This window comes from Protomyctophum parallelum (genome assembly GCF_964188405.1).
Source record: "Protomyctophum parallelum genome assembly, chromosome: 16".
Lineage (NCBI taxonomy): Eukaryota > Metazoa > Chordata > Actinopteri > Myctophiformes > Myctophidae > Protomyctophum > Protomyctophum parallelum.
In genome coordinates this window covers 32,646,069-32,672,693 of record NC_139711.1, presented here as the reverse complement: position 1 = coordinate 32,672,693, position 26,625 = coordinate 32,646,069, and the positions used below count along the sequence as shown (strand labels likewise).

At 42.5% G+C, this 26,625-nt stretch overlaps 2 protein-coding genes across 2 annotated transcripts; one reads left to right on the top strand and one right to left on the bottom strand.

Moving 5' to 3' along the window:
- Positions 1-1,590: 1,590 nt before the first annotated feature.
- LOC310873761 (signal-transducing adaptor protein 1-like) lies at positions 1,591-5,879 on the top strand (the record flags this gene model as incomplete). The annotated part of the gene is made up of 10 exons (XM_083786314.1): positions 1,591-1,692; positions 1,801-1,872; positions 2,620-2,736; positions 3,269-3,325; positions 3,776-3,957; positions 4,301-4,432; positions 4,880-4,949; positions 5,195-5,294; positions 5,492-5,677; positions 5,830-5,879. The coding sequence occupies 10 exons, from the start codon at positions 1,591-1,593 to the stop codon at positions 5,877-5,879; spliced, it is 1,068 nt and encodes a 355-aa protein (XP_083642440.1).
- A 2,267-nt stretch (positions 5,880-8,146) lies between these two features.
- Positions 8,147-26,569, bottom strand: ankrd13d (ankyrin repeat domain 13 family, member D). Its single transcript, XM_083785938.1, has 16 exons — positions 25,651-26,569; positions 25,388-25,523; positions 25,187-25,311; positions 24,690-24,735; positions 23,807-23,950; positions 20,135-20,324; positions 17,830-17,896; positions 16,767-16,848; positions 16,627-16,688; positions 16,418-16,548; positions 15,221-15,378; positions 14,740-14,853; positions 14,177-14,349; positions 13,714-13,793; positions 10,331-10,600; positions 8,147-8,722 (listed from the first exon to the last, which is right to left on the bottom strand). The coding sequence occupies exons 1-16, from the start codon at positions 25,732-25,734 to the stop codon at positions 8,659-8,661; spliced, it is 1,926 nt and encodes a 641-aa protein (XP_083642064.1). The 5' UTR covers positions 25,735-26,569; the 3' UTR covers positions 8,147-8,658.
- Positions 26,570-26,625: the final 56 nt, after the last annotated feature.

The window sequence follows — 26,625 nt, the reverse complement described above, 5'->3', positions numbered from 1 at the left end:
ATTTGTATTATCGTGAGAGCGATGGCTTCCATTTTCGCATTGCAACTAGAAAGCCTGCAGTTTCTATTTGCTTGGATTCCCCATTGATGGTGTGTGTGTGTGTGTGTGTGTGTGTGTGTGTGTGTGTGTGTGTGTGTGTGTGTGTGTGTGTGTGTGTGTGTGTGTGTGTGTGTGTGTGTGTGTGTGTGTGCGTGTGTGTGTGTGCGTGTGTGTGTGTGTGTGTGTGTGTGTGTGTGTGTGTGTGTGTGTGTGTGTGTGTGTGTGTGTGTGTGCTGCAAGTATACATAATAATGTTGTAGGCCTATAGTTGCACTTGATGATTGATTGTCTCACATTAGACTTGATTTACTGACTTAATCCTCTTTACCCCGTCGAGGGGCATAGGGCGTCCACCAGAGCTCTCCATCTCACTCTCTTCTTCCTGCCAGCTCATTCCAATGTCCTTTAGATCCTGGAGAGTGGAATGTCTCCAGGTGTTTCTTGGCCTACCCTGTTTCCTCTTCCCCTGTTGGTTGTCCAGGGCCTGTCTTGTGGTGTTATCTGTGTCCTTTCTAAGGGTGTGGCCTATCCAGTTCCACTTTCTCCTTTTGATGGTACTAGCTATACTGTCCTGTTTTGTGATCCTCCATAATTGTCTCCACCAGGCCGAAGGCATGGGGGGAGAGTATGTTTTGCACTCCGTTCGTCCGTCCGTGTGTCCGTCCGTCCGTCCGTCCGTCCGTGTGTGTCCGTGAGCAGCTAATCTCCGGCACTGTTAACCCGCTCGATGCCAAATTTTGCACACACACTCCCTGGATGCCAACGATGAACCTCTGCCCCAAAATATCCAGAACGGCCTGTTATAGCGTATTAGCGCCACCAGGAGGCCGCTTTGTGCAAAACAAGTTTTTGCACAGTACACCTACAGATTTTGTCCAAACATCGCGCAAATTGGTACACAGTCTCTCTAGTTTACTTTTGTTGCCCTTTTATCCAACCACCAGATGAAGGCAAGCTGCAATGTCCTACATTCCTATCCTGGTGGAGACCTGTGCCCAGAAGGGCACTTTTTCTAGTTCATTTGTGATTTTGTCTCGCATTAGGCTACTGTCAAATTGTTTTTGATGCCCAAGCAGTAGATGAAAAGTTATTGTGTGTGGGCTGAGGGCTCACAGTTCTTTGCAATGAAGTTATTCAGATTTATGTGTGATTGAATACACAGATAGGCTACTCATGCATTTATTGCATGTTGCAGGTGCAAAGTTCAAAATCTTCTTATCCAACTTTCTGCTTTCCCTCTCTGTAAATCACTGCATTTCCTCATTCTCAGCTACAAGGAAGAAGAGGTTAGGGTGAATACAAGGTTCACTGCTGCACAGAGACCTTTACATTTGTTTTTTGTAGAGTTTCAACAGAGTGAAACATTTCATTTAATATTCAGGGTACAATCCAAATACAAGTGGAATTAGGATCATAAAAGACTGGATCATCCTGTGGATGGAGCAGATTGAAATAAACTGAACCAAGACAAAGTGGAGCAAAAGAGATTTGACCTTAACTCAACCGGGCCAGACTAAACATAATAACAATCATCAGACCACGTGTTGGATAATGTCTGTGCCCCAAAGAATAGTTCACAAGAGAAGGGAAACCATAACGGCCCTACCTCTCTACTATTCTGGACATTTGCAGATGAAATACAATGGAGAGAAGGTGAGGACAAAATATGTTTCAAATAGAAAAAGTGTTCTAGTTTCTAAGATGGCTGCATCAAACTTAAAACCTGTAAATGCTGTACTCTTGCATGGCTCTGATTTTCAGGACTTCAAGAAGTATTACGCAGAGCTCCGTGGATGCACAATCTTTCTGTACACTAATGACACGGAAGTAACAGTAAGTACTCAGGATAGCAAAAGTAATATTTCACAGTGCCACCATGGTGTATTAAAATTGATTCGTATTAAAGTTATTAGTGGTCTGAATTAATTTGCTTACAAAATAGTAAGACTAATAAGGATGTAGCCTAGTCATCTCTATTTGAACATGTGAATTATTGAAATGTACAGTTTTGTATGTACTGCATACTGTCTGTGACTAGGGTGGAAAACAATATTACTTGCATAAGTAACACAGTAATAGGCTATAACAGATAATTTCTTACAAATTGTGTAACATTTTTACAATTACTTTGTCAAGTGACTTTCAGAAACTGTACTCTTCTCTTGTTCTTCTTCTAACAATTCCTGACAATACAGTTAGATTTTCAATATTATACCCCACATCAGTAGAGGGTGCTGCAGCTTTTGAGTTGCTGAGTGTTTCATCCTATAATTTATCATAACATTGGAATTGGCTAAAATATGTTAATATCATTGGCTAAAATATGTTAGTATCAATAACATTGTTGCAGCATTTATCTCTATTACATTTAGCCTACCCTCTTCAGTTTAATATTAAACCTTGCCATTCATGCTTCATTTGACGTAATATAATGTAATGTAAGTCATATAGATATAATGCATTACTTGACACAAGAAGGCAATATTGTAATTACATTTTAATTGAGTAAATAACATGGTACTGTGCTACATTTTGAAAGTAACTTCCCCAACACTGTTGATCACTTTTCTTTTTTGTCAGTATGCTGAGACGCTGGACTTGCAGACATTTAAGTGTATGCCATTAGTATTACCATACAAACAGAAGACAGCTGTCATCTTCACTATGACGCTGCAGAAGGACGAAGTTCAGCTAAAGGTGTGTTCAACTCCATGGTCCAGTCCATGTTTTTCAAACAATGCACCAATTCAACTTCACTTCAATCTCAGTTGAAAATAATAAAGCACCAAATCATCTTGCTTCAAAGATTAGTGATAAATACAATGTAAGACATTATCATTATAAAATCTCCCTTAATTAACCCAGTGGTTCTCAAAGTGGGGTCCTTGATGGGGTTCCAGGAAAATGTGTTAATGTAGCATCAGTTTAACCACTATTTTATACTTCGGCTATTCAAAAGTAGCTGATCTATAAGCTCACAAAGTATCATCATAATTTAGAAATGTATTTCTTTGCCCTTTTTATAGCGGGGGGCAAGGGGACAACGACTGTCCTAACCTACTCCTCAGTTCTCAGCACCTTTAGGGGGACAGGGCCGATTTGTGATACTATTAATTCCTTGTTTTTAACTTTGTAACTGCTAAGCTGCTGTTAACCTTTCACTTAAAATGAGGTTAACAGCACCAACACAGCATCACCTGAATCATTTGTGTCTTGTGTGTTTGTACAGATAGAAAACCCTGATAGAGCAGAGGAGTGGAGGGGATTCATCTTGACCGTGGCTAAAGTAAGTGTAGTTAGTTAGCAGTAGTTGGAGATAAGTAATCTAATTGCCAAACTTGTTATACAACCATAAATGTAATTCAAAACAAGGGCACTTAAATACCCCCTATTTATCCGTGTACCCAGCTGGTCTGCACCAACATCAGAGGCAGAAAACTAACTAACTCTAGCTGAACACAAGACGGTGGCATGTCATTGCAAAATCACAAAAGTACACCCTAACATATTTGTCAAGTCGTTATTTACAACTACTTACCAGAAGCTATAAGGAACACTTATGAATCCAGTCAGAGTTGCAGATAAGGATTTCATGGTTTAATAATTCAAAAATCTTTGATCATAAAACGATTAGACTAGTGATAAGGATACAAAGTCAATATAATGAAGACAATATTGTGCAGCATTGCTGCACATCAGTGACAACAATAATGACAACCTCTCTGCTGCCCTGCAGAAGGAGATTCCCAGTCAGCTACAGCTGCTCCCAGGCCAGATAGTGAAGCTGGAGGAAGTTCTGAATGAAGAGAAGAAGAGACAAGCCGACCTGCCAGCTCGTCCAACTCTCCCACCCCGTCCTACTTTCCTATCCTCTTCTTCCACTTCTGCTCTTTCACCCCAAGACTCTGGGATGCCTTCGTGAGTATTACCATCTGCTGCTCAAACAATGTTCCTTCTCTTCTCTCCCATCTTGACATCACCCTCTCTCATTTCTTTGACATGTTTCTTAAGCCTAATGTGTAAGGTCCTTCTTGGCGTCATAGAACTTCACTTCTCCTTCTCACAACCTGTCTTTTCCCTTTGTTGTCTCCGGCTTTCCATCTAAACATTTTACCATTAAATCTAATATGTTGGTTATTTTGATGTTCATGACTTAGGTGCTTGGACAGATTTGTCCTTTCAAATGAAACATTTTTTTTGCATACATTATCTAGTACCTCCGGTGGTAACAGCGGATTACACTCCTCTATCCTCCCTGCAGGTGTTTCTACAGTCTTACTCGCCAGGAGGCAGAACAAATGTTGGTGAAGCATCCAGAGAATGGCAGCATCATACTCCGGCCCTCCGCCCAAGGCAAAAATTATGCCCTCACATTCAGACAAGCCGGCCCCAGGTCTGACTCTGCATATCTCTCCCTACCCTTAATCACATCACCTTGCATATCGCTGTTGTGGGCAGAAGTTTATTTTATTTTTTTATATATTTTATTTTTGTAAATTAGTAACGGGTTTAGACAATCCATACATAAATACTTATAAAACTACCAGGCAAACAAGGAAATTAAATAATCACTGTCTGAGGTCAACCATAGCTATGAGTTATGGTCTAGTGCTCTATGACATAAAACAGCTAGATAGCCTAGTCAATCACTTGGTATCTATATCTAATCTTGATATCATATCTAATCAGAGTTCCCAAAAGCCTTCCTTTAAAAACAGGCCACACATTGACTTGAAAAAATCTTATGCAATTTGCATTATCAAAGCCTATGTGTTGCATTTCTTAAAAGCTCATGTCAGCAGCCAGTTTTCTGATAATAGCCCTCTTAATTTTGTTTCAGTGGGAATGTCATGAAGAATTATAAATTGACCACAGTTGACAAGGGTTTTGTCATTGAGCTGGATACACCAGTAAGTCCCTTCTTCTGACAGCCACAGATCTTTTTTTCAGGACAAAATGTGTTTTGAATTGTAATCCAATGACCATTTAACACTAAGCAATTTAGCACTGCACACAAAACAAAGGACAAAGTACATACTGTAGACGTACAGGTCTTACTGGTGCAAGGGCCGTTGCAGAAAATACTGTACATTAGACTAAACTTTTTGCTGAATTCTGTTTTCCTTACTCACTTTCAGTTGTTGTGCTCCTGTAGGTAACTGTACCATCCTTGAGTGCAGTGATTAAATACTTCATTGAAAAGACAGAGCATCATCTTGTACCCTACATAAGCTCACAATACGATACACGCATTGGTGAGCACGGTAGTACCAGCATCACAAATCAGTTCTAATGTTCTGTGGCTTACTGATATGTACTGTAACTAATCATTCATTCACACAGACATCAAGCCAAGAATGATCTAGCTGAGGTACAGCTAGAATATTCTCCTCTAGAGTCATTCCCAGCAAAGCAATGTGTGCAAGCATAATATGTTTGTATTATTTAACAGAGTGGACACCTGCACCAGAAAGCGCTACCCCCACCTCGATGCCACCCAAAATAGTCCCCCGGGCTAAAGTGACCCCCATGGTCCACAAGAAAACAATAGAGGACAAGCATGCTCATTCGTCTACCACCGAGGCAGCAGAGAATGTATATTTGGTGCCTGATGACGACGCAAAGCAACTTAAGCAAGGTGTGTAAATTGTGACAAGCCAAAGTGAGATGACTGTGTGCATTAGGCATAGAAAACATATTTTAACATACTGTAAATCTGCCTGAACTCAGCGTTACAGTACATGTGAAAGTGTGAAAGGTTGTTAAGTGTTGTGTAATGTGAGTTCCCAGAAGTTTTCGCCAGCTCCCGCTACGAAGTGTTGTGCAGAGATCAGCGATAACGGTGTATCTTTCTCCATCTAGGCCTACAGCCAGCTAAAATGGAAGATGAACTCCGGGACGTTCTACAGAAACGAAGGCAAAAATTATACACTGACGGGGATTAATATATAGACCAGATTGCAGGAAGTCACCATAAAATATAATTAAAACATTACACAGTAAAGTGCAAGTACCATGAAGATATGCAAAGCAACCAAAGCTCTTAAAATGCTGTGTGGACAGAGGCCCTAAATGAAAGTCCTTTATACGTTTGTAGTGTCAGCCTGTTCTGCCATTCTGTGTGTGTGACTATAGCCAGCGACTAGAGAGCTGTAGGGCTGTAATCATAACAGTCCGAACCCATAGCCCGACCTCTGAATCTCACATAATGGTCAATGGCCATGTGCAAGTTCAGATCAATTGCTCAACCCTTAATAGTTTCCTTAGTAAGCTTGCTATTTTGGTTCATGCTGGTTCTGATTTTTTTACTGGTCACCTAGTAATAGTAATTGTTTTAAATATTTACTTGGGCTTACATTTCAAATAGATTTATTTTCTACTACTTACTTTTTTCTACACATATTGTTTAATATAGATCAGTCACAGTAGTAACAGGCATCACAATTAAATCAATAAATATAATTGCAGTTTCAGATAAGGATATTGGTTAGTATTTTATTTCTTTTGAAATGTTGACAGAAAACAAGCATAAATGTTGAGCCCTCACCATCAGACCAATTGTGACAGATTATTGTCACAGTCTCGATATTAGTCTAGTGTTCAAATTATTTTGGTCTCGGTCTTGAGTCGGTTACACTTTAGGTGGACTAATTGGCCAATCATGTTTGCTGCTAGAATCTTTGAAAAGCCAATGAATGAAATACATAACCCAATCATTTGCTTGTTGAGGATCTCTAAATGAGAACATTAGATGGGCATGATGAGAAAACACTGAAATATTGTAAACTAGAAAAAGTGCCCTTCTGGGCACAGGTCTCCACCAGGAGGATAGCAGTGTGTGTTTGGCAAAATGTTTAGGAGTAATATAAACATGTTTTTTTGTTTGTTTGTTTCTTGCAACAATTTTCTTCATTTTGTTGAGGAAATGCAGAGCCAGATCACTCATAGCATCTCTGAGGATAGAATTCTGGATGAGCAGGACATGTGCAGCATTTTGTACAAAACGGGCTACTCCTGCAAACTTTGGAAGGCAATCTTAGCAAATCAGTGTAGAATCTGAGAAATCCAACAGGCTCGTCTTGATCACATGACTACAGAGATCATGTGTACCGATTTGCGTGAGATTTGGATGAAATCTGTGCGACTAACAATGTGTTTTGCAGAAATCGGCCTCATGGTGGCGCTATAACCTCTAGGGAGTGCATACATAAGTTGGATACAGATCGATGCAGTTATAGGTAAAACAGGAATTAGCCTGTTATAGCGCACCGTGAGGCTGATTTAGGGGGGAAAAAATAGTGGCATGTCGTCCTCGGCCTTGTGGAAATGGAGGGAATGTTTGTATAATTTCATGGAAATTGGACACCGTTTGTGATTTGTGGCATTTTGTTCGAAACGGACCAATCATGTGACCTTTGGAAGCCAATCTTAGCCAATCAGGATGGAAGATGGGAAATTGTGCAGATCCGTGTTGATCAAATGACTATGGAGATAGTGTATACCGAATTGTGTGATGTATGGATAAAATGTCTACAGTTATCTACAGAAATGTGTTTTGCCTAAATCGGCCTCATGGTGGCGCTATAACAGGCCGTTGAGCAATATTTGGGGCAGAGTTTCTCATCCAGGGAGTGTGTGTGCACAGTTTGGCATGGATCGGGCCAACGGTGCCAGAGATTAGCTGATAACGGACGGACGGACGGACACACGGACGGAGTGCAAAACACTCTCTCCCCATGCCTTCGGCCTGGTGGAGACAATTAGATATGTAAAGTATGTTTCTGTGTAGCTAACAAAAAAATCACACCCGTGTGAAGTAAGTGGTGCAACACCGTGTGGGGGTCCCTAGTCTACTGTACCCTCTACTGTACTGTACTGTCACTGTACTGTACTGGCACACCCAAAATCACCATATATACAGTTAATATGTGCGTGTGTGTTTGTGTGTGTGTTAGGTTGGCAACAGGTGGTGAGAAACAACTATGCTATTTTCGTGCTCATACCCAGGCAGCCACTCACCCCGCCAGCGACCCACCCAGCCAGCCGGCCACACACAGCCACTTAAAAACCTGCACCATCACAGAGTTATACAAAACAAAATCTGGATCATTATTGTTTTTATTTTTAACACGCATGTCAGCCAACATAATTCTGTTTCAAATATTATAATCATATAATTATTTTAAATCAGTTATTACATTATAATGGTGATTATTTATTTCGGCATCATTAGCAATATCTTTAATGATGTATACAGCTGAAGGATAATGTATCACTCATTAAGTACTGTAGCAGGATTGTGAAAAATATAAAACATGGAATAAAAAACAAAGACTGTCCCTTTCATCTTTTCCTTCCTTCTAATGTTAAGAGTACCATGCCTTCAACCGTTATTTCTCCCACTTATTCCATTATGGTAATCACTGCTTTATCCGGTCCCATACTCTCTCTTGTAGCAGCCTTTGTAGAAGAAAAAATATAAATGAAATATCAGCAATAATTTAACGTGTCTAAAAAGAAAAGAAAAAAAGAAACACTCACACACACCTCCTAATAAAATAATAAATTAAGTTTGCTCCCCAGTGAAGACCCGCTGCCTCCATCGCTGTCTTCATGACATTACTTTTCTGTGAGCGACAGCTGAAGGATTCTCTCTAGCTCCTCCTCTTCCTCTTTCTGCGTCCTAAAACAAGAACAGGTAATATATGTAAGACCCAGAGACTTTGTACTGCTCACAACTTTACCTGAATAGCAACGCACGATGGACATACGAAACATTACTCGTGTGATCGAGGCGGTGGCTTCTGGGTAGTGGGGTAGAATGGGCGGATGGGAACCCAAGGTTGCCAGTTCGAACCCAGGCTCCCCCAGAGTTAGTGTCGATGTGTCCTTGAGCAAGACACTGAACCCTTTTTGGTGCCTTGCATCGGTATGAATGGGTGAATGTAATGCACAATCAATGTAAAGCACTTTGGATAAATGTACCATTTACCATTTATGAAAATGTCCATTATTATGATTTCACTATATTCAACATTTGCAAGCTATCTAGTCTAGACAAGGAATAGGCTACACCAGGGTTCCAATTACTTTTCCTCAAGGGTACCAGCCTACCAGGCTGGGGGCCGAGTCCGCTCGCGTGAAAGATTGTTTAAAAAAGAAAGGTTTTATTAATTAAGTTTAGAATAGATGTAGAACAGTGGTTCTCAACCAGTGGTCTGGGGACCACCAGTGGTCCTTGAGGGGGTTCCAGGTGGTCCCCAGCTAAATGATGGAGTTGGTAACCAAATGGACCCTTATAGATCTTTAACTCTGTAAAATGAATACATTTTCAGGGCAAGACCCCATTTGAAAAGATATGGCAGTGCTCTAATTTGGGATGCACAGTTTGACATTCATAGGCTACTGAGCCCCATTTAATGCCATTTATATCTGGGACCTCAATTTATTATAATTATTTATTTATTTATTTTTCATATCGTAAAATCAATGTCAACTTAACTCTGAGAGTTACACACACTTCATATCGCACATACCATACCTGTAACTTTTATTAGCCCTCACAAAAAAAAGGGGAAAAAATGAATTTCTTCGGGCCGCCAATTGGGGAACCCTAGGCTACACTTACCCCAACCATGAAGATGAGCTGTAGAAAGTATTAGATGGACTGCCTACATTTGAACGGCTAAATAAAAGCTTTCGCGATTCTGGCCTGGACAGTTAGCTCAAACGTCTGGGCACCTATAGCCTCGGAAACACAGACGTTTTTTATTTCCAGGGAGGAAAAAAAAAGTCTGGGTCCGAGTCCACTTCAATTCGGCATAGAGTAGCGCAAACGTAGCGATCACTCTCTGCTGATTTCGGATTGTCTGCATCTTTGTTAAATTGACGCACACACGCACACATGTACACACTCCTCTCTCGGCATGACCATACCGAGTTTGACTCCCGATCCCGACAACCTTTGCCGCATGTCTTCCCTCATCTCTCTCCCCATTTCCGCAGTCTACTTTCAACTTACTGTATCAATAAAGGCAGAAAAAGCCACAAAAATATTGGACTCGCAATACCACCAAGGTTCGTGAAAGTTACTTATGGGGAAATGACAACTGTAATACTCAAAACGTTACTGGAAAAAGTGACAATGCTACAGTAACAAGTTACTATTACCTCGTTACTGCCCTACATTGCCCACCGCCCAGTGCAGCGTCACGTCAATTTGCATCGACTTTGTATGTAAAGCCTGCCGCAGCAAAAATATATCTTCGCATCCTGTCAGTCAATCACTCACCTGTCTATATCCTCCTGCTCCCTGCAAGAAATCTCCATGGCGATGCGCAGTTGCTCATCAAAGCTGCTTGCCACACCATACTGTCCCGGCAACGGTGGTTCGGCTACTGTGGTGTAGGAAGGTGGAGGTGGAGAGTTGGCAGTGGGATCCAATGGGGCTGCAGAGGAGGGTTGGGTGGGGTCTGCTGCTGCTGCATCAGCAGCATCTTCATCATCATCCTCTTCCTCCTCCCTACTAGCCAATGAGATGGACAGGGACTCCTGGATAGCCCTACAAAAAACACACATTACAGGGACCAGAAAAATGTGAATATGAATTTGTAGAATTAATAATTACATGTTAAAAAGTAATGAATGCCCCTGCCTACTAGGCTACTACTAGCCTCGGTCCCAGGCTTACTTATCTGCGAAAAGAAAAGCCTGGTCACAACCTAAGGCTGAGAAGCTATCGGCGGTTGTATCCTCCGGAATATCCGTCAGATGTATTTCCCCCGGATACGATATTTTCCCGACCAATCACAACACTTGTTTCATTCGCGGAGAATGTAAACTGATTTGTAAAGCATCAACGTAATTTCCTTCGGCAATACTTCCGCTAAAATCCCGCACTTCCGCTGATGGTCTTTTCAGTCGCGGTCTTGCCCAGGGTGGGCTACTACCCATATTTGAAAACCAACCAAATTGGGATAGAGGCAGTTCAGGCTATCAGGGGGAGTGACTTGCGGCAAGTCTTAACAGCATGGAGAGCAGCCAGTGGAGTCAGTCGTTTAACTACATCCGGTACACGCATAGGCTATTTCCACAAAAAAGGATGCAAACCATGCCTACATCGCTGTGATTATTGCTGCGACAGTCCTTAGTTAAAGATAGAGTGCCACAATCTTTGTATTTGTGTCTATGAGGTGACAATACTTCATTAGAAACCCTGGAGTCGTTTTTATGTGCAATGGTGTATTAACTTTGTATTTAGGGTTTCTTCCTGGAGGCTGAAACCTTGACAGTCAAACGGGCCAATGAAATAAACAGTTATATAGTGACATTCTCAGCCCCCCCTCCCCCCCTTTATCATACAACTACAGCTGTGGGTGAGGCTTCAGTTCAGGTGGATCACCACCCATCAGGCAAACCAGGCATACTTAATGAACTGGTGGGCGTGCCCACATAAAAACTACATTTTAACAAATACTGTACACCTTTTTGAAAAATAATATATATTATAATATATAATATATTATATAACAATAAAACCTGATGATTATGTTTTAGGGTGGAAAAAAATCACGGCACTCCATCTTTAAAGACTGTAGATGCACGACAGTGAGGCCTTGGCTGGTGAGGTGTGCCCAAGTGAGCCGCTAGGCAGGCGATGGCCTCATGCATCAAAATACGCTGCCCAAGTTGGCAAACCATGGTATAGTTAAATGATGTACAATTACACTGCTACACTGTACTGTAACCCATAGACCATGGATCCCCAATAGGTGGCCAATTTGTGGCCCTTGAGAGCCAATTGTGTTTATTGGTATGTAAAATGTAAAACTTCCATCATTGTGTGTGTGTACTCGTATCGGTACTCGTATCGGAACAAAATTGTTTCGCTAGGGTTACGTAACGCGTTTTTTCTTTCTATTCTATGTCAAAACAACTGACACACATGGGTCTGGTCCATAGACTGTAAAAAATATGGACAAAGCGTTCTCCGGGTCTTATATGGACGTAAAATGAAGCCTGTCAGTCCTTGAACTGTAAGTCGCCATCTTTGTAGATCCGTTTGGGCCCAGCTGGCCATTGGCTGGCCCAGACAACGAGGCGGGACTTCCCCCCTTCTTCTTCGTTGGTTTTTATTTTGACTCGAACGGGGGGTGGCTCCCGATCATAGACTGTAACGGTAGCCACACCCCTCAGAACATACGTGACTTTATGGTCATTTTTTTAATAAATGGGACCATAGTTTTCCAAAAATAATATTATGACATGAGAAATGAGACTTTAAACTAGTGACTAGAAGCAGAAAGTATTCATGACCATGTTTATTAAGGTAATACAGTCTAGGTGAAGTTGGGCCCAAATACATGGTACTCTATGGAGCTATGAGCTATTTTTGGGCCCAATGACAGTGCCACAACAGGCCATTATATGAACTTTCAGGAAGTCCCAATTTCCTTAGTGGCTTCACACAATATCTAGCCTCGATACCCAGGCTTTCATTTCGTCTGCGCGAAAGATGAAAGCCTGGAAAAAGCCGTGGGCTGAACCAGTCTAAAAGTGGGAGTCAACCCTTCCGCGTAGGCGTCGCTCTAAATGATGTGACGTAGCGCTGCACTAGGGGGAGAGGAGGGGCTGGGGGTGACGGACAGATCGATGAGATCCAATCAGGGTGCGTGGTTTTCTGAGACGCGACCCTCCCATCTAGGCCAGAAATGTCTCTGCTTAGGTCAGGCTACACAATATCTGTCTGACTGCCCCCCTGGTCTGGTCATGAGGTCTGGTCTGGTTAAAAATGCCTACCTCGCGAAGTGGTAGAAAAACCACTGGTGCAAAGATATATGTATATTTTAAGAAATACATGGTCGGAAATAGATCACATATCAAACAACAAATGTCAGGTTTCTATCGATTTGATGAGAGTGCCTCGATCGCAGCGAACCGGCTACGATGAAGAACAAAATCTTTTCTGTAAAATGTAAAATGACTTTCCCAGGGTTTAGAGTTGAACAAACAAAAGCGCACTCGCGGCAGGGGAGTTAAAGGACCACTTCAACACTTTTCAACCCATCTTCATATACTAGGTACTCACTACTAATCATGATAAAATAGCAAAGTTTCTTTCTACTCAGTCTCATGTGTGTGTGAGAGAAAGATAGAGAGTCTGTGTCTGTGTTTAACTGTAAAAGCAGGGAAAAGGAACATAAGATGTCTACTGTAGGAGGACAGAAGAGGTATACTGTTTCAGTTTGTATGTACCACTGGCTGCTACAGTATATCAAACCTTTGAATTAATTGGTCGTTTCTGGACTTATTTTGTTTTGTTGATTCAGAGCAGGTGTGGCAGGGACAAGGAAGGTCCGCTTTAAATCAAGTGCAAACCACTGCAATGTCATCCCAGAGAAGTAGAGTCTGATATCATGTTTTGAGGTGGTATACGAGGGTCCAGCAGGGACCGTTTCATCCTGTAGATGGCAGAACTGACAACACATAATACCTGTATTCATGGATTTATCTTGTCTTCATGGAAATGTTGAAATCATGACTAGGAGTAACATGTTTCACCATATAGGCAGGAAATCAGGATTTGGTGTTTCATTTTCCTTTAAAAAGGAAGATTTCCCCAGTTGGACGATAGCAGTTTATAGACATACAGAGTTAGAGGTATGGCCATCTCACCTCTCCAGCTGAGAGTCTTCTTCATACAAAGGAGACTGAGGGACTGGCCGACTGTTGGTCAGGGCCTCCCAGATGGTCACCTAGGGGCGCACACGCACACAGAAGAATATTAAATCATTCAATCACATTTCCTCCAAATCTAGTGGCCAGTTATACTGTAGGTAACTAACCGTATGTAATCAGCAAAATTGCAGGGCAATAGAAAATAAAAGTAGATGTGAAAAAGCACAATTTCCTGTGCTAATTATTCAGGTCTAGACATTTTTTTTATTTTTTTTAATAATCAAGTTATTTCTTTAACACCAAAGACTGTGAGATCAAGTTATGGAGGAATTCTGGATGTACCCAAAAAGAAACTACTGTCCCAAGAAACTCTGTAAAATCTTGTTGCTATACCAGACCACGAGTGGTTTAGCTCGGACTAACGTAACACAATCTGGTAGTTCATAGGCCTTGCATTAACCTGGTCGCTCTCTGTGCCAGCATCCAACAGACTCTGCTGGATAGCGAACTGCAGCAGGTTGTCATCCTCGTCTCTCATGGGCTCGCTGCGACCCGGCCCGAGTGTAGTATAATCTGGAGGTGGCTCAAACACGGAAGGGTCCACCTCGCAGTGGAAAGGAGGGGCAGACTGTCCTAAAGTGGAAAGAGAGAGCTTTGTAGGACTGTCACAAATACAATTTTAAGTTGACGATTAATTGACACAAATAATTGCGATTAACGATTTCATTGTGTATGAAAAACATGTTTTACTTCCGTTTGGTTTAGGCTTCATAATCACAAATTGCAGAGCAGATATGACCAATAAAATACAAAGAAATTACAGACATTATTGTAATGTTATACTTTCCAAAAAAGGAAAGAAGAAATAGCAGAAATAGCTGATCTATCTTATCTCAAATAATTGCGATTAGGTGATTATGTAATAATCCTAGTAACGCTTAGTGTTTTGATTGAGATATTGGGTAACCATAGCAAAATGATATAAAAACTTGGATGTGTGCATTTATGAACAGTTGCAGTTACCTGCTTCAGTGGAGGCCTCTGGTGTGGTAACGGTGACAGAGCTGACCGGCTCATCGCAGCCACACAAGTTACTGAAGGTCACTCTGGCATTCAAAACGTGGAATAGAGGGATCTCTGGAGATCACAGAGAGAGAGTGAGTCACTTCAACACTGGGCATGGTCTCGGCTACCAAATAAAATGGCGCCAGGAAAAGCCCCAGCATTTGTTGACCGACACTGTGACCACAGCAACACACTGTCAAAATTCACCAGCACTAATAACTATTACTACGTATATGTATTTTAGTAGCAGATTAGGACCGGCTAATAAGGGTTAGGTACCTGTAAAAATAGCTGGTAAAAATTGGATGGGGGTTTAACCAAACCCCATCCAAAAGGTTTACCATTATTTGGGTTGCAGTTAATACATTTTCTACCCTGCTGACAATGTGTACAAGAATACATGGGAAATGGTGCACACAACATAATCAGCCCAACACACCTATTTTGACAGGGAAGCCGGGTGGTAGGGCCAGGGTGATGAAGTCACGCAGCTTGGCAAAGTGGGCATTGGAAATGGCCATGAGGTCTATAATGGGCGTCACCTGCTCAGCCAGCGACAGAGGGTGGGACTCACTCAACCATAGGGTGGCCTTAAACCTAGAGATGACAGGTAGAGTGATAGAGAAAGAGATTAACACAGAGAGAAGAGGGACAGACCCAGTTGTATATGGGTGCAACAGTTAAGCACAATATATACTATATATATATATATACACAATATATACTACAAAATGATGTGATTCAGAACTTCAGATGGGTCACTCGTAACTTTCTTTGGGCGCTTTTGCACACCGAGATGTTTTGACTACCTGAAGAATATTCGGTCAGATCATTGAGTGTGATTGGTCAGACGTTCAAAGTGTGTGTGATGTTTTAGTCGTTTCCACATTCAAGCCCAGTTTAATTCTGCCGTTATGACTGTAGGGTCATATGTGTGTTTCCCTGTGTATGATCCGGGATCCCCGGTTGCTAGGGGACACATACAACAGGCATGAACCGGAAGTGGGTGGGAAAATAACTCTTTGCCAGCCCTAGTGTTATTTGATTCAGAAAAAGGGATTTATCTCGGTGTTCGCAGGCTGTGTTTTGGTCAAAACAAGCTTTTTTCCACTGCCCCAATGGTAGTGGTTAATTTTTTCAGTGGCTCATAAAAAATAAAACGCTGATAACACTCATACTTGCGTGTCGTGGATTAATTAAATAATTAATACCCGTCATTCACACACACACACACACACACGAAGTCTGGCGTCAATTTCGGTAGAGGGCGCCAAGTCCACGCGTTCATGTAGTTTTTATTTGCATTGTAATCCCCAAAGGGGGATTTTATATATCACCTCATATAAGAACTGGGATTGAAAAATAAGCAAATCATCTTGTGAGAAAACGCTAATGTTACTGCTGCTGAATTAGTAAAATTTTCGCTAGAAAATATGAGGGACTGACTGTCAAACGATACAGAGAAACCTCCACGACAATATCGCCAGGGAAGTTTTTGGACCACAATGCTTATATGAGACGATTTAAAGATGATCCCATGGTGTTCTCCATAAAGAAAAACTTCCATGAACCAGGGTGACCAGCGAGTGACGTCAGGACCTCTGCACTCTATGGTATGGCCATTATGACAGCTTACCTCTGAACTTTGCTAGTGAGCTCTACAGGTCGTCCTATGTCTCTCTCATTCAGGTTGAACTCTGGGTCGAAGTATTCCTCAGCTGTGATGGCTGTCGGGTTGTGGGGGCTGGCGCATTGTGACACATTACTCTGAAAGGGTGAGAGGGAGTGAGACACAAGTCTGTTTATCAGTGGCTCTGCCTAAAAAAAAAAGTTGAGGATACTCACCCCATTCTGAGCAGTATGCTGTTCAGCTATCCCCAGGAAGGACTGCAGAGGGGTCTTTGAGCCTGGTTGGGAACATGGGAGATAATGAAGGACTGTTTGAATGGTGTCTTATATAAACATTAAGGTATGTCTGTGTTTACCTTTGCTCCTTGACTTGTCCTGGTCTGATAGGTGCTCTGTCCTTGATCGAGTCACCAATTCCACATTGGTAGCACTGTAAACCTGGACCAGTCACACAAAAAGGGATGTGGCATGTTTTTGATATTTATGCATGCTTAGGACCAGTTCTCTTCAGAGCAGTAGTTACAGTAAATATATGTTTTTACCCCCTAACTTTGGAAATCACCAATGCTTTGTTAAAGTTGTTGTTTTAGGGTTGTGCAACTGCCTACACCATCTACAGCCGGTTACAAAATATTTGTATCTAGTATCTACATGCTAGTATGTAGCATTACCACCTACTACGCCTTTGTTTTTTCTCGGCTTGATTACTGCAATGCACTTTTTTCAGGACTGCCTAAGAAAACAACTGACAAATTACAACTTGTCCAAAATGCAGCAGCCAGAGTTTTAACTAGAACTAAGATGAGAGAACATATTACTCCAGTTTTGGCATCACTGCACTGGCTTCCGGTTGTTTTTAGGATTGATTTTAAAATTATTTTACTTGTCTATAAAGCTCTCAATGGTCTCGCACCTTCCTACCTACATGACTGCCTGCCTAAATATGTCCCAAACCGCCCGCTAAGGTCTTCCACTTCTGGCCTGCTCGCTTTGCCTAAAAAAATGGCAACTAAAAAATACGGGAAAGCAGCTTTTTGCTTCTACGGGCCGTCGGCATGGAACAAGCTCCCTCTGTACCTTCGTCAGGCAGCCTCTGTAGACATTTTTAAAGCTCAGCTCAAGACCCACTTCTACAACATTGCTTTTAATTGATCTTTTAGTTGTTTTTATTTTAGTTTTTGTTATTCATGTCCTCACTGTATTGCATTACTGTCGTTGCCTTGCTTTTCTTTTATTTTCCATTGTTCTGTAAAGCACTTTGAGCTGCATTTCATGTCATGAAAGGTGCTATACAAATAAAGTTTTATTATTATTATTATTATTATTACTACTAATGTGGGAACCAGGTGTATATTTCACCTATTTTCCAACATCGTATTACAAATGCATATCTATTAGGTCTACTCAACCGTCACTGACCTTGGCTTCATAGCCACTGACCGGCTCAGTCTTCTCAGAGCGCCAACCCCAGATTCCCGACTTGTTCCTGTACAATAGGACAAGAAATAGGCATTATAAGCATTGTACAGTATATACAGAAGCATTGGCTGTAGGAAGGTGCTGTGATGTGTGTTTTTGTTGCTTGCATGAGCAAATTGACCCATTTTTGGCGGGAACCCCTTTTGGTGTTAGCATTACGTTATGCTTTAGCTATTTAAAAATTGCAGATCTACAAGCTCATAGCGCGCCACCTGCTATTTTTGAAAAAGCGAAGAGCGACTGACATAGAAGACATTTTTATAATCTGATCTCAGGTCAGAATGAAAACTGTCAGGATGTAGAAGACATTTTTAGAATCTGATCTCAGGTCAGAATGGGTCAAGGGCTATGTTTTCCCTGCAAAGGTAAGACTAACTCCCAGGAGTGTGCATGCAAAGTTTCACACTGACAGTGTTGCCAGATTAGCTGTTCACAGACAGACTGCCGGACAGACAGACTCAAAGGAGCTAAAACCATTAATTGCCTTCGGCCCGGATGAGGATAACAACATGTTGCATGTTTTGTCACTAGTGGAACTGATGAGCGATGACCCCCTCTCTCTCTCTGTTAAGCCTGATTTGCAATCAGTCTTGTGTCAGTGTGTCACTGAAGCAACCAGTCCGGATTCAAGAAGGCCCACTCCACAGAAACTGCCCTGCTGGCAGTCACAGAAGCACTACATGCTGCCCAAGCTGCTTCCCACTCTGCAGTACTGATTCTCCTAGACCTATCGGCAGCATTTGACACAGTGAACCACCAGCTTCTCCTAGACACCCTAGCGGATCTAGGCATCGGTGGAACGGCACTAAAGTGGTTCTCCTCCTACCTCACCGACCGGACCTACCAGGTTTCCTGGAAAGGTCTGTTATCATCCCCCCGAACCCTCCAAACTGGGGTCCCACAGGGATCTGTACTTGGTCCCCTCCTTTTCTCACTGTACACTAAATCCCTTGGCACTATCATCTCTGCTCACAATATATCCTATCACTGCTACGCCGATGACACACAACTGTTTCTATCCTTCCCCCCCTCTGCCACTCAGGTGGAAGAGCGCATCACTGCATGCCTGGCTGACATCTCACAGTGGATGTCCTCCAATCACCTCAAGCTGAACCCAGACAAGACTGAGCTTCTCTTCTTCCCAGCTAAGTCCTGCCCTATGCAGGAGCTAACTATCTCCGTAGACAACGCCCTGGTAACGTCTGTCCCAACAGCCAGGAATCTCGGTGTTGTCCTGGACAGTCAGCTCTCGTTCAAAGCTCACATCACAGCTGTCACTCGATCCTGTAGGTTCACACTCTATAACATACAACGAATTAGACCGTTCCTCACCCAACAGTCTTGTCAAAACTCGACTATTGTAACTCCCTCCTTACTGGCCTACCAGCATGTGCACTTAAGCCTCTCCAGCTGATCCAAAATGCCGCAGCTCGCTTGGTCTTCAACCAGCCAAAATTCTCACATGTCTCCACCCTGCTCCGCTCCCTCCACTGGCTCCCGGTCGCTGCCCGCACAGAATATAAAACTCTGATGCTGGCATTCAAAGCAACCAAAGGTATGGCTCCCCCTTATCTTGCAAGTATGATTGAACCCTACAAACCCTCCCGCGCACTCAGATCAGCCAACGCAGGGAAGCTGGAAGTACCCTCACTAAAAACGCCGGGACAACGCTCCACACGTCCCAAACTCTTCTCCCTTCTGGCTCCAAAACTGTGGAATGCACTTCCCATTGCAGTCAGAACTGCAGCATCACTCCCAATCTTCCGCCGTAGTCTGAAAACCCACCTTTTCAGACTGCATCATGGCCCATAGCACTTATCCTACCCCCTTAGATAGCATTTCTGTAGACTTAGATAGCATTTGATACAGACTTATAGCATGTTATGTAGACAGCACTATAATTGCATTGTATATACCGGTAGTCATAGCACGCCATAGTACATATGTATAGCATAGTAGTATAGATATATAGTTTATATGTATAGTCTCATAATATAGATACTGTTACTTTCTTAGCTTACGCATGTTTCATGATAAATGCTTTTTTGTGATGTATTCCCATGCTTTTTGTTCTTGCTTAATGTAAATCGCTCTGGATTAAGAGCGTCTGCTAAATGCCTAAATTGTAAATTGTAAGCTATAACAAGCTAGAAGCTCACAACTCATCATGCCATATGTTTTGTGCGCATGTAGATTTGCTATGTTCAGTGTTACACCCATGCTGTGCAACAAACTTGGGCTTTACCTCTCGAAGGCGATGTTGCGTGTGTTGAGGTGTGTGGAGACGATAGGCGAGGTAATTCTCTGGGCTGTGTTCTCTTGCGAGGGCTGCATTGCTGCCAGAAGAGAGGGGGTGTCACGAGGGGACAGTGCCAGGGGCTCAGTGTACACCACCTGCTTCTCATGGTCAACTTCCATCACCATGGCCCCTTCATCTGGGCAGGGGACAGAATTCACAATTGCAGATGAAATGCAGTACTACGGCGGCGTATTACTGCCATCTCGGTGAGAAAAAAAAAAAAGAACGCCGGTGGGGCCGGGGCAATTTTCTGACATTAATCTCGGAAATTTCTGAGTAAAATGTAGAATATTTCTGACTTCAAAAACTCACAGAATTGCGACATTAATCTCAGAGATTTGAGAAAAATCACACAAACTTCTGATTTTATAATCGCACAGATTTACCACATTAAAGTCGGAGATTTCCGAGATTAAAGTCAGAAATTTCGAAAGCTATTGAGGTCAACAGCAGCACCATACATGTGTAATTGGGCACCATGAGCCCTGCATGGCCTGTGGCAATTAAAACTCACACTGTATGGAAAATAATGGATGGATGTAACCACTCTGGATTTAACTAAGCCACAAGTCTGTCAATTCTGGGGCGATTTTTTTAATTCAAAATTATATGTAATGTGTGAAATGTCTATTTAATTAATTTGGGTTACAATTGTATTGTCTTTGTATCAAGCGATAAAGCAAAATGCAAATGTCGGCAGGCAAGAAAGTACAGCGGTATAGCATGTTTTCTATAAGACCCGCCATTTCGAATATAACAATGTATTATTATTTTGTCCTTCCAATGGAAGCTGTATCCACAGCGCCTATGTTATTATAATGTAGCCTAAATAAAAATATATACTCACTATCTATATGTCCTGATTCTGAATGTGTAGCCTGAATGAATGAACATAATGGTGTGTGTCTCGGGTCGGGATGACATGCTGATAGTCATTAATTACCCCAACCCAACCAACATGAAATCACCTGTGTGTATATTCATCTTTCTTTAATCCTCCTTTTATTAGATAAAATAAAAGTTGCCTGTGTTGTATGAGATTGAGTTTTAACTAAACTCAATAAAATGCTATATGTTGAAGTGTCTGCTGCGATCAGCACCATGCATGCGTCAAAGAGACAAACTCCATCATTAACTGTCTGCTGCCCAAAATAGCTGATCTACAAGCTCAAACCACAGTGCGACGCCTATGCTATAGGTCTAGCATGCAGATAGGACATAGTAATAATTTACAATTTAGGCATTTATTTGGCAGACACTCTTGATCCAGAGCGAACAGGGAATTACAGTAAGCAAGAAGTAAAACATGGTAGTAATAATACAGGGGTTCTCAACGTTTTGGGCTGGGGACGCCCGGAAATGCTTCGGCCATGTCGTGCGACCCCCGCCCCCCGACCAATACAAACTGCTATGTTCTGAGGAACAATTATAAAGCATGCATGCGCAATTTGGAGACTCTCTTGGACAGCTATCACAGAGCTCTCCAAATAGCACAACATTCAGTAGGCCTTTTAGATGTATGGAGATTACAGGTCAATACATTCTCTATTATCTCATGATGGATGATTCCATCAAACGAATGCATTGGGCTTGTATGCCTAAACAATTACATTCACAGAGCGCATGGGCACTTAGCCCCTTTTGTGTTAACCTTTCATGACGCAGAAACGCATGTCAATGCTTGTGCAATGAATGACACTATAACATGCATTGGCATTTTACAACCTCCGTTGATTCAAGACAGCAAGCGAAGTAGGCGAGTATAGTCTTAGGTTGTAGGCTAGAGTACTTGTTAAAGAGTATAGTGAGTGTGTGTGTGTGTGTGTGTGTGTGTGTGTGTGTGTGTGTGTGTGTGTGAGAGAGAGAAAGTATAGTAGGTAGGCCTATGTGAGTATAGTATGTGTGCAGGATGACAATCCTGCACGCACGCCATGTGGCGCACATAGGGCGGATGCCCAATTGCGCATGGTGCTGCTGTTGACCCAAATAGCTTTCAGAGTTATTAACTTGCAGATTTGCAAGATTAATCTCAGCGATTTCGTGAAAAGAAATCTGAAATTTCCGACTTCATTGTGGCAAATCCGTTTAGATTATGTCAGAAATTTGCCCCGGCCCCACCAGCGTTTTCTTTTTCTCACCGAGATGGCAGTACCGTACATACACCCTACACAAAGATTGAAAAGGAACAAATGTTTTGTTCACCACTAGGCAACCTTTATGGGTGGGTCATACATACAGTAAGAGAAAAACAGACTATCAGACACTATCCTGTAAATAGTCCTTGCAAGCAGTGTCCAGTGACTGTAGTGGTTGTTGCTTGAGAAAGAAGACCATGCAATTAACAAATGAGCATTGGAAACAGCTGCGCAGAGTTCTGAGAGATTTTGAATATTAAAATGCATGCATGTTGCTTAAGGCTCATACATAGTCTGGATTTTCGGTGGTGGGGTGACCACCGAACTACAACATGACGTCACGAGCCGTGGTGTAGAGCAAACCACCGCCACCGCTCCAGCCCTTCTCTGTTTTTACTCACCACCACTCAACGTTATTTCAGCTCCGGTGGTCAGCTCACCACCGGAGCGGTGGTCAGTTCACCAACGGAGCGGTGGTCACCTCACCACCGAAAATCCAGACTATGAATAGGCATAATAGCATATTTCAAAATATTTTGTTCACGTAAAAACTTTCTCCAACTGGGATTTTAGATATTGGACCAAAGTTTTTCTGTAGAGAGTTCCGTGCAGATTGCCCAGAAAATCCAGGAGTAGTTCGAATTGATCAGTTTTTTATATAATTCAAAATGGTCAAAGATCAGAGCGAGGTCAAAGTGGCAAATTTGTCCCTCATGACTGAGGAGACGCATATGTGAAATGAAGTTTCATGACTGTAGGTCAAACGGTTCATGATCTATGCCTATTCAAAGTTAGCATTTTTCATTTGACTGATATAGCACCACTCTTCGGCCAATGGTTATGAGGTTCGTGTCTTCGCCGTTTGGCATAGCCCCTTACCATATTGGCAAGTTTCTTAAAAAACTACTATTAAGCCAGAACTGCAAGAAACAGCAGAAGAAAACCAACAAAAACAGTGCCTTTTTATTTACTCCTCATGCATAGGAGGCGGCATGAGGTCAGTCCGCTGGCCCCCCAGGTTGGCAGAGGAAGTGTAGCGCCCAGGATCACATTAGATAATTGGCACTGGGTGAAAAAACTGGGTTGCAAAATCGTGGGATAAAGATTATAAGAAAAAAAAGTGTCTTTGCACTGATGTTCTAATTATTACACAAATCCGTTTAACATACCACAGTCCATGAAAAGCAGAGCTTTGGTTCAAAATAATTTATAATATTTTCTATTCAAATGAAACCCACAAAACAGAAGCAGACAGCTCCGACAACCACAGACCAACCACTGAGTCGAGGCAGAGAAAGAGCGAGAGCAGTCTCTCAAGACCAGGCACCTACCAATGGGAGCAATCTTTAATTACACTTCACTCTCTTTAAATGAAGAACACCAGTTGAACAACTCCAAGCTGTTAAACTGGTATGATCTGAAATTGTCTTATGAGAAGAAATATTGTCCTTTTTCATTTCATGAATGATGTTCAAACGCATACCTCCGCCCTTGAAGATGTAGCTGCGTCTGCCCTTGAGCCAGGTCATGTGTTCAAAGCCTAGTAGGGTGGTGTCGACACGGAGGCATGAGCCACTCTTCCAGACCCGGTACACATCACTGGGACACACCTTAGACACCAAAGGCACTAGAGGTGGGGGTGGAAGAGAAGTAGCAGGTACAGTAAGGCCAAACAGAGGCCAAACAGAGGAAGACAAATATGGATGCCAGGCATGAGAAGGTAGGATGAAGAGGAATAAATAATGGAATGTCATCAGTGGCATCTAATTTTAGGGCTCTATAATCTGTCTGTTGTATATCTAATGTGCGGCTGAGCATAGACATGGTAACGCCCCGCCTGTCTCTGATTGGCCTACCAACACTGCCCGTCTTGACTGTCCTCCGAGATGTGAGGTTACTAATATTGTTTATGCCGTTTGCTTTGATTGAATAATTGATTGAACACATGTGTACGATGATTTGGGTGTGTACTTCTAAATAAAGTGTTAAGTGTTGATTATCGTGTATTAATCTAATTATAGTAGTTTGGCCTCTTCTACAAAAATAAAACGTACAGTTCACTTGTATCACACCGTACTACGTATTATTTTCCACCACGGAGTAACCTCGCATCAGACTATCCAGCATAGCTATATCTACCTCAGTGGACAGTCAAGATGGGCAGTGTCGGTAGGCCAATCAGAGGCAGGCGGTGCCTTACCATGTTTATGCTCAGCCGCACATTAGATATACACCTCCATAACCCTTCCTCCAGACATGCACATTTCTCCCTGTGTAAACTGACTGAGTGACAGCCGCTGCTTATGGAGCTGTCCACCTATGTGGTGCTGAAATTGACCTCTGAGAAAGCAAATGAACACACTCACCCCAACTGGTGAACTCCCACTTCATCTCCACGTAGAAGTCCCGTGCCTGAAAGAGATGGCAATAATAACATCAGGACATTTTATGTCAGCAAAGCGTTGTGTTCTCTGGTATCTGTGTCAGATTTTGAAACAAAGCCTGAGGGTGTTTGAAGACACAAAGGTATGATACAGGCTGTGGGCAGGGCAGGGGCAGTTGAAAATGATGAGGGGGCACACATCATTATTATATAGTAAAACAATGTGTACATAAAACTTCAACTTCAACAGAATTTGCAACCGAGGGTGCCTGCCAGGCCCCCTGGTATGATATCAGTGGACCAGCTTCATAAAGATAAAAGCATACTAACTTTTTGACTACTTGAATCCTCTAAAGCTCATCCCAACTTGGAACATCCACTCTAAAACCACAAACCCAATCATCAACAGCTGAGCCAATGCTTAAGTTTGGATGCTTTTCCCGCTGTCAAAAAACACAAAAGATCATGAGGATATCTTACTTGTCTTAATTTGCTCAACAACTCCGGGATCCCTGCCAGTCTCTCTGTGGCACGCTTGAAGTCTCTGTACTGAAGCACCAGCTGAACAAGTTCTGGGTCTCCAGTGCTTACTGCCTCCTGCAAAACTAAAGCATACATCCAAAATGTAAAGAGGTCAAGTGGCCCTCTCTCTCTCTCTCTCTGACACACACACACACTTACTTGTCCAGCTCTGTGCATTGCAGTGCGTTGGATCAGCAGAGTATCTGAGCAGCACACGCGTGGACTCTAGATGTCCAAGACAGACGGACAGCTCCAGCGGGGTGCGCCCCCTCGGATCCAAGCGCTCAACATCCTGCTACAGAATAAAGTGCGCAAGAACAGTCAGTCATTCATTGGGACTGACACATGAAGAGTAAACAGGCGCACCTGTCAAACTGACTGTCACAAGGCTGAAAAAGAAAAGAAAGACAAATAAAACCTACCTCTTTTTTCTGCAGTTCTCTGTCAAGCTCCAGGTAGTGATTATCCCAAACCAGAAAATGCAGGGGAAACGCCTCTTGAGCCATTGTTGTGTTTTGGCTAAAGCAAGACTGGTTGCGATGGTATTAAAATAAAATAGCAGTGGCACCACACTAGCGTTAGAATGATCAAATTAGGCAGGTCTCCCTGCCAAGCTAGCTTGTTGTCAGTTAACACAGCAGCAAATGGTTTAAAGCTTGCAAGTTGCAATGCAGGACTGGGCGATTTTGATGGAAAATCTGCCAGCCAGCTGTGCTGCTAAGAAACTAGCTAATTAGCTACGAAAATAACAATGCTGCACCTTTTTCAATACATGTCTAGCTAGGCTAACTCGCCCTCCCAATTATAACCACCCGTGTTAGCTAGCTGGGTAGCTAATGTTAGCTCACTGGCTAATAACATTGTTGTCTTCTCTTGGCACTTTTTTCCATTTGCTTGAATGGAAGAAAGCTAGGTTGCGAACAAAGCACTTCCCTATCCATCGCGTGTGACGGATTTGTTCTAAATGGGGAAAGAAAAGTCTGGGGGGGACAAAGTGAGCTGATAGTTATGTAAAAACGCTGTTTATATCATCCTCTGATAACGCAATTGATTTGTTTCGGGTTAAAAAAATAATCATAAAAACGATATGGCCTAATTTTGGTTTCTACATCCAGGTCACTGGAGTTGAAAACGTCCGATGGATGATGTTGAGCGTTGACAGCTGCTGCAGCTAAGATCATCTACGTCGGATATTTCATCCCGATCAAATGGAACATCTGTCTCCTCAAAAATCCTCAAGTACACAAGTCAAGATGGTGTGCCATTATGTGCCAATAGGAGCGTCGTTAATGTGAATCAAGTTATGTTACGTCTGCATTATTCATTTTCGCATCGCTGTATTTCCAGGTTTAGTGGTAGTCAGAAGCTGGGGGCGTGGGGAGGAGAGGGATGGGGCG

Excerpts from the sequence above, each read along its gene's own strand:
- ankrd13d (XM_083785938.1), bottom strand. The coding sequence starts at position 25,734 with ATGGCTCAAGAGGCGTTTCCCCTGCATTTTCTGGTTTGGGATAATCAC. Across the intron at positions 25,312-25,387 it reads CAATGCACAGAGCTGGACAA|TTTTGCAGGAGGCAGTAAGC; the intron begins GTAAGTGTGTGT and ends TGTATGCTTTAG. Across the intron at positions 23,951-24,689 it reads GTGGGAGTTCACCAGTTGGG|TGCCTTTGGTGTCTAAGGTG; the intron begins GTGAGTGTGTTC and ends CCCCACCTCTAG.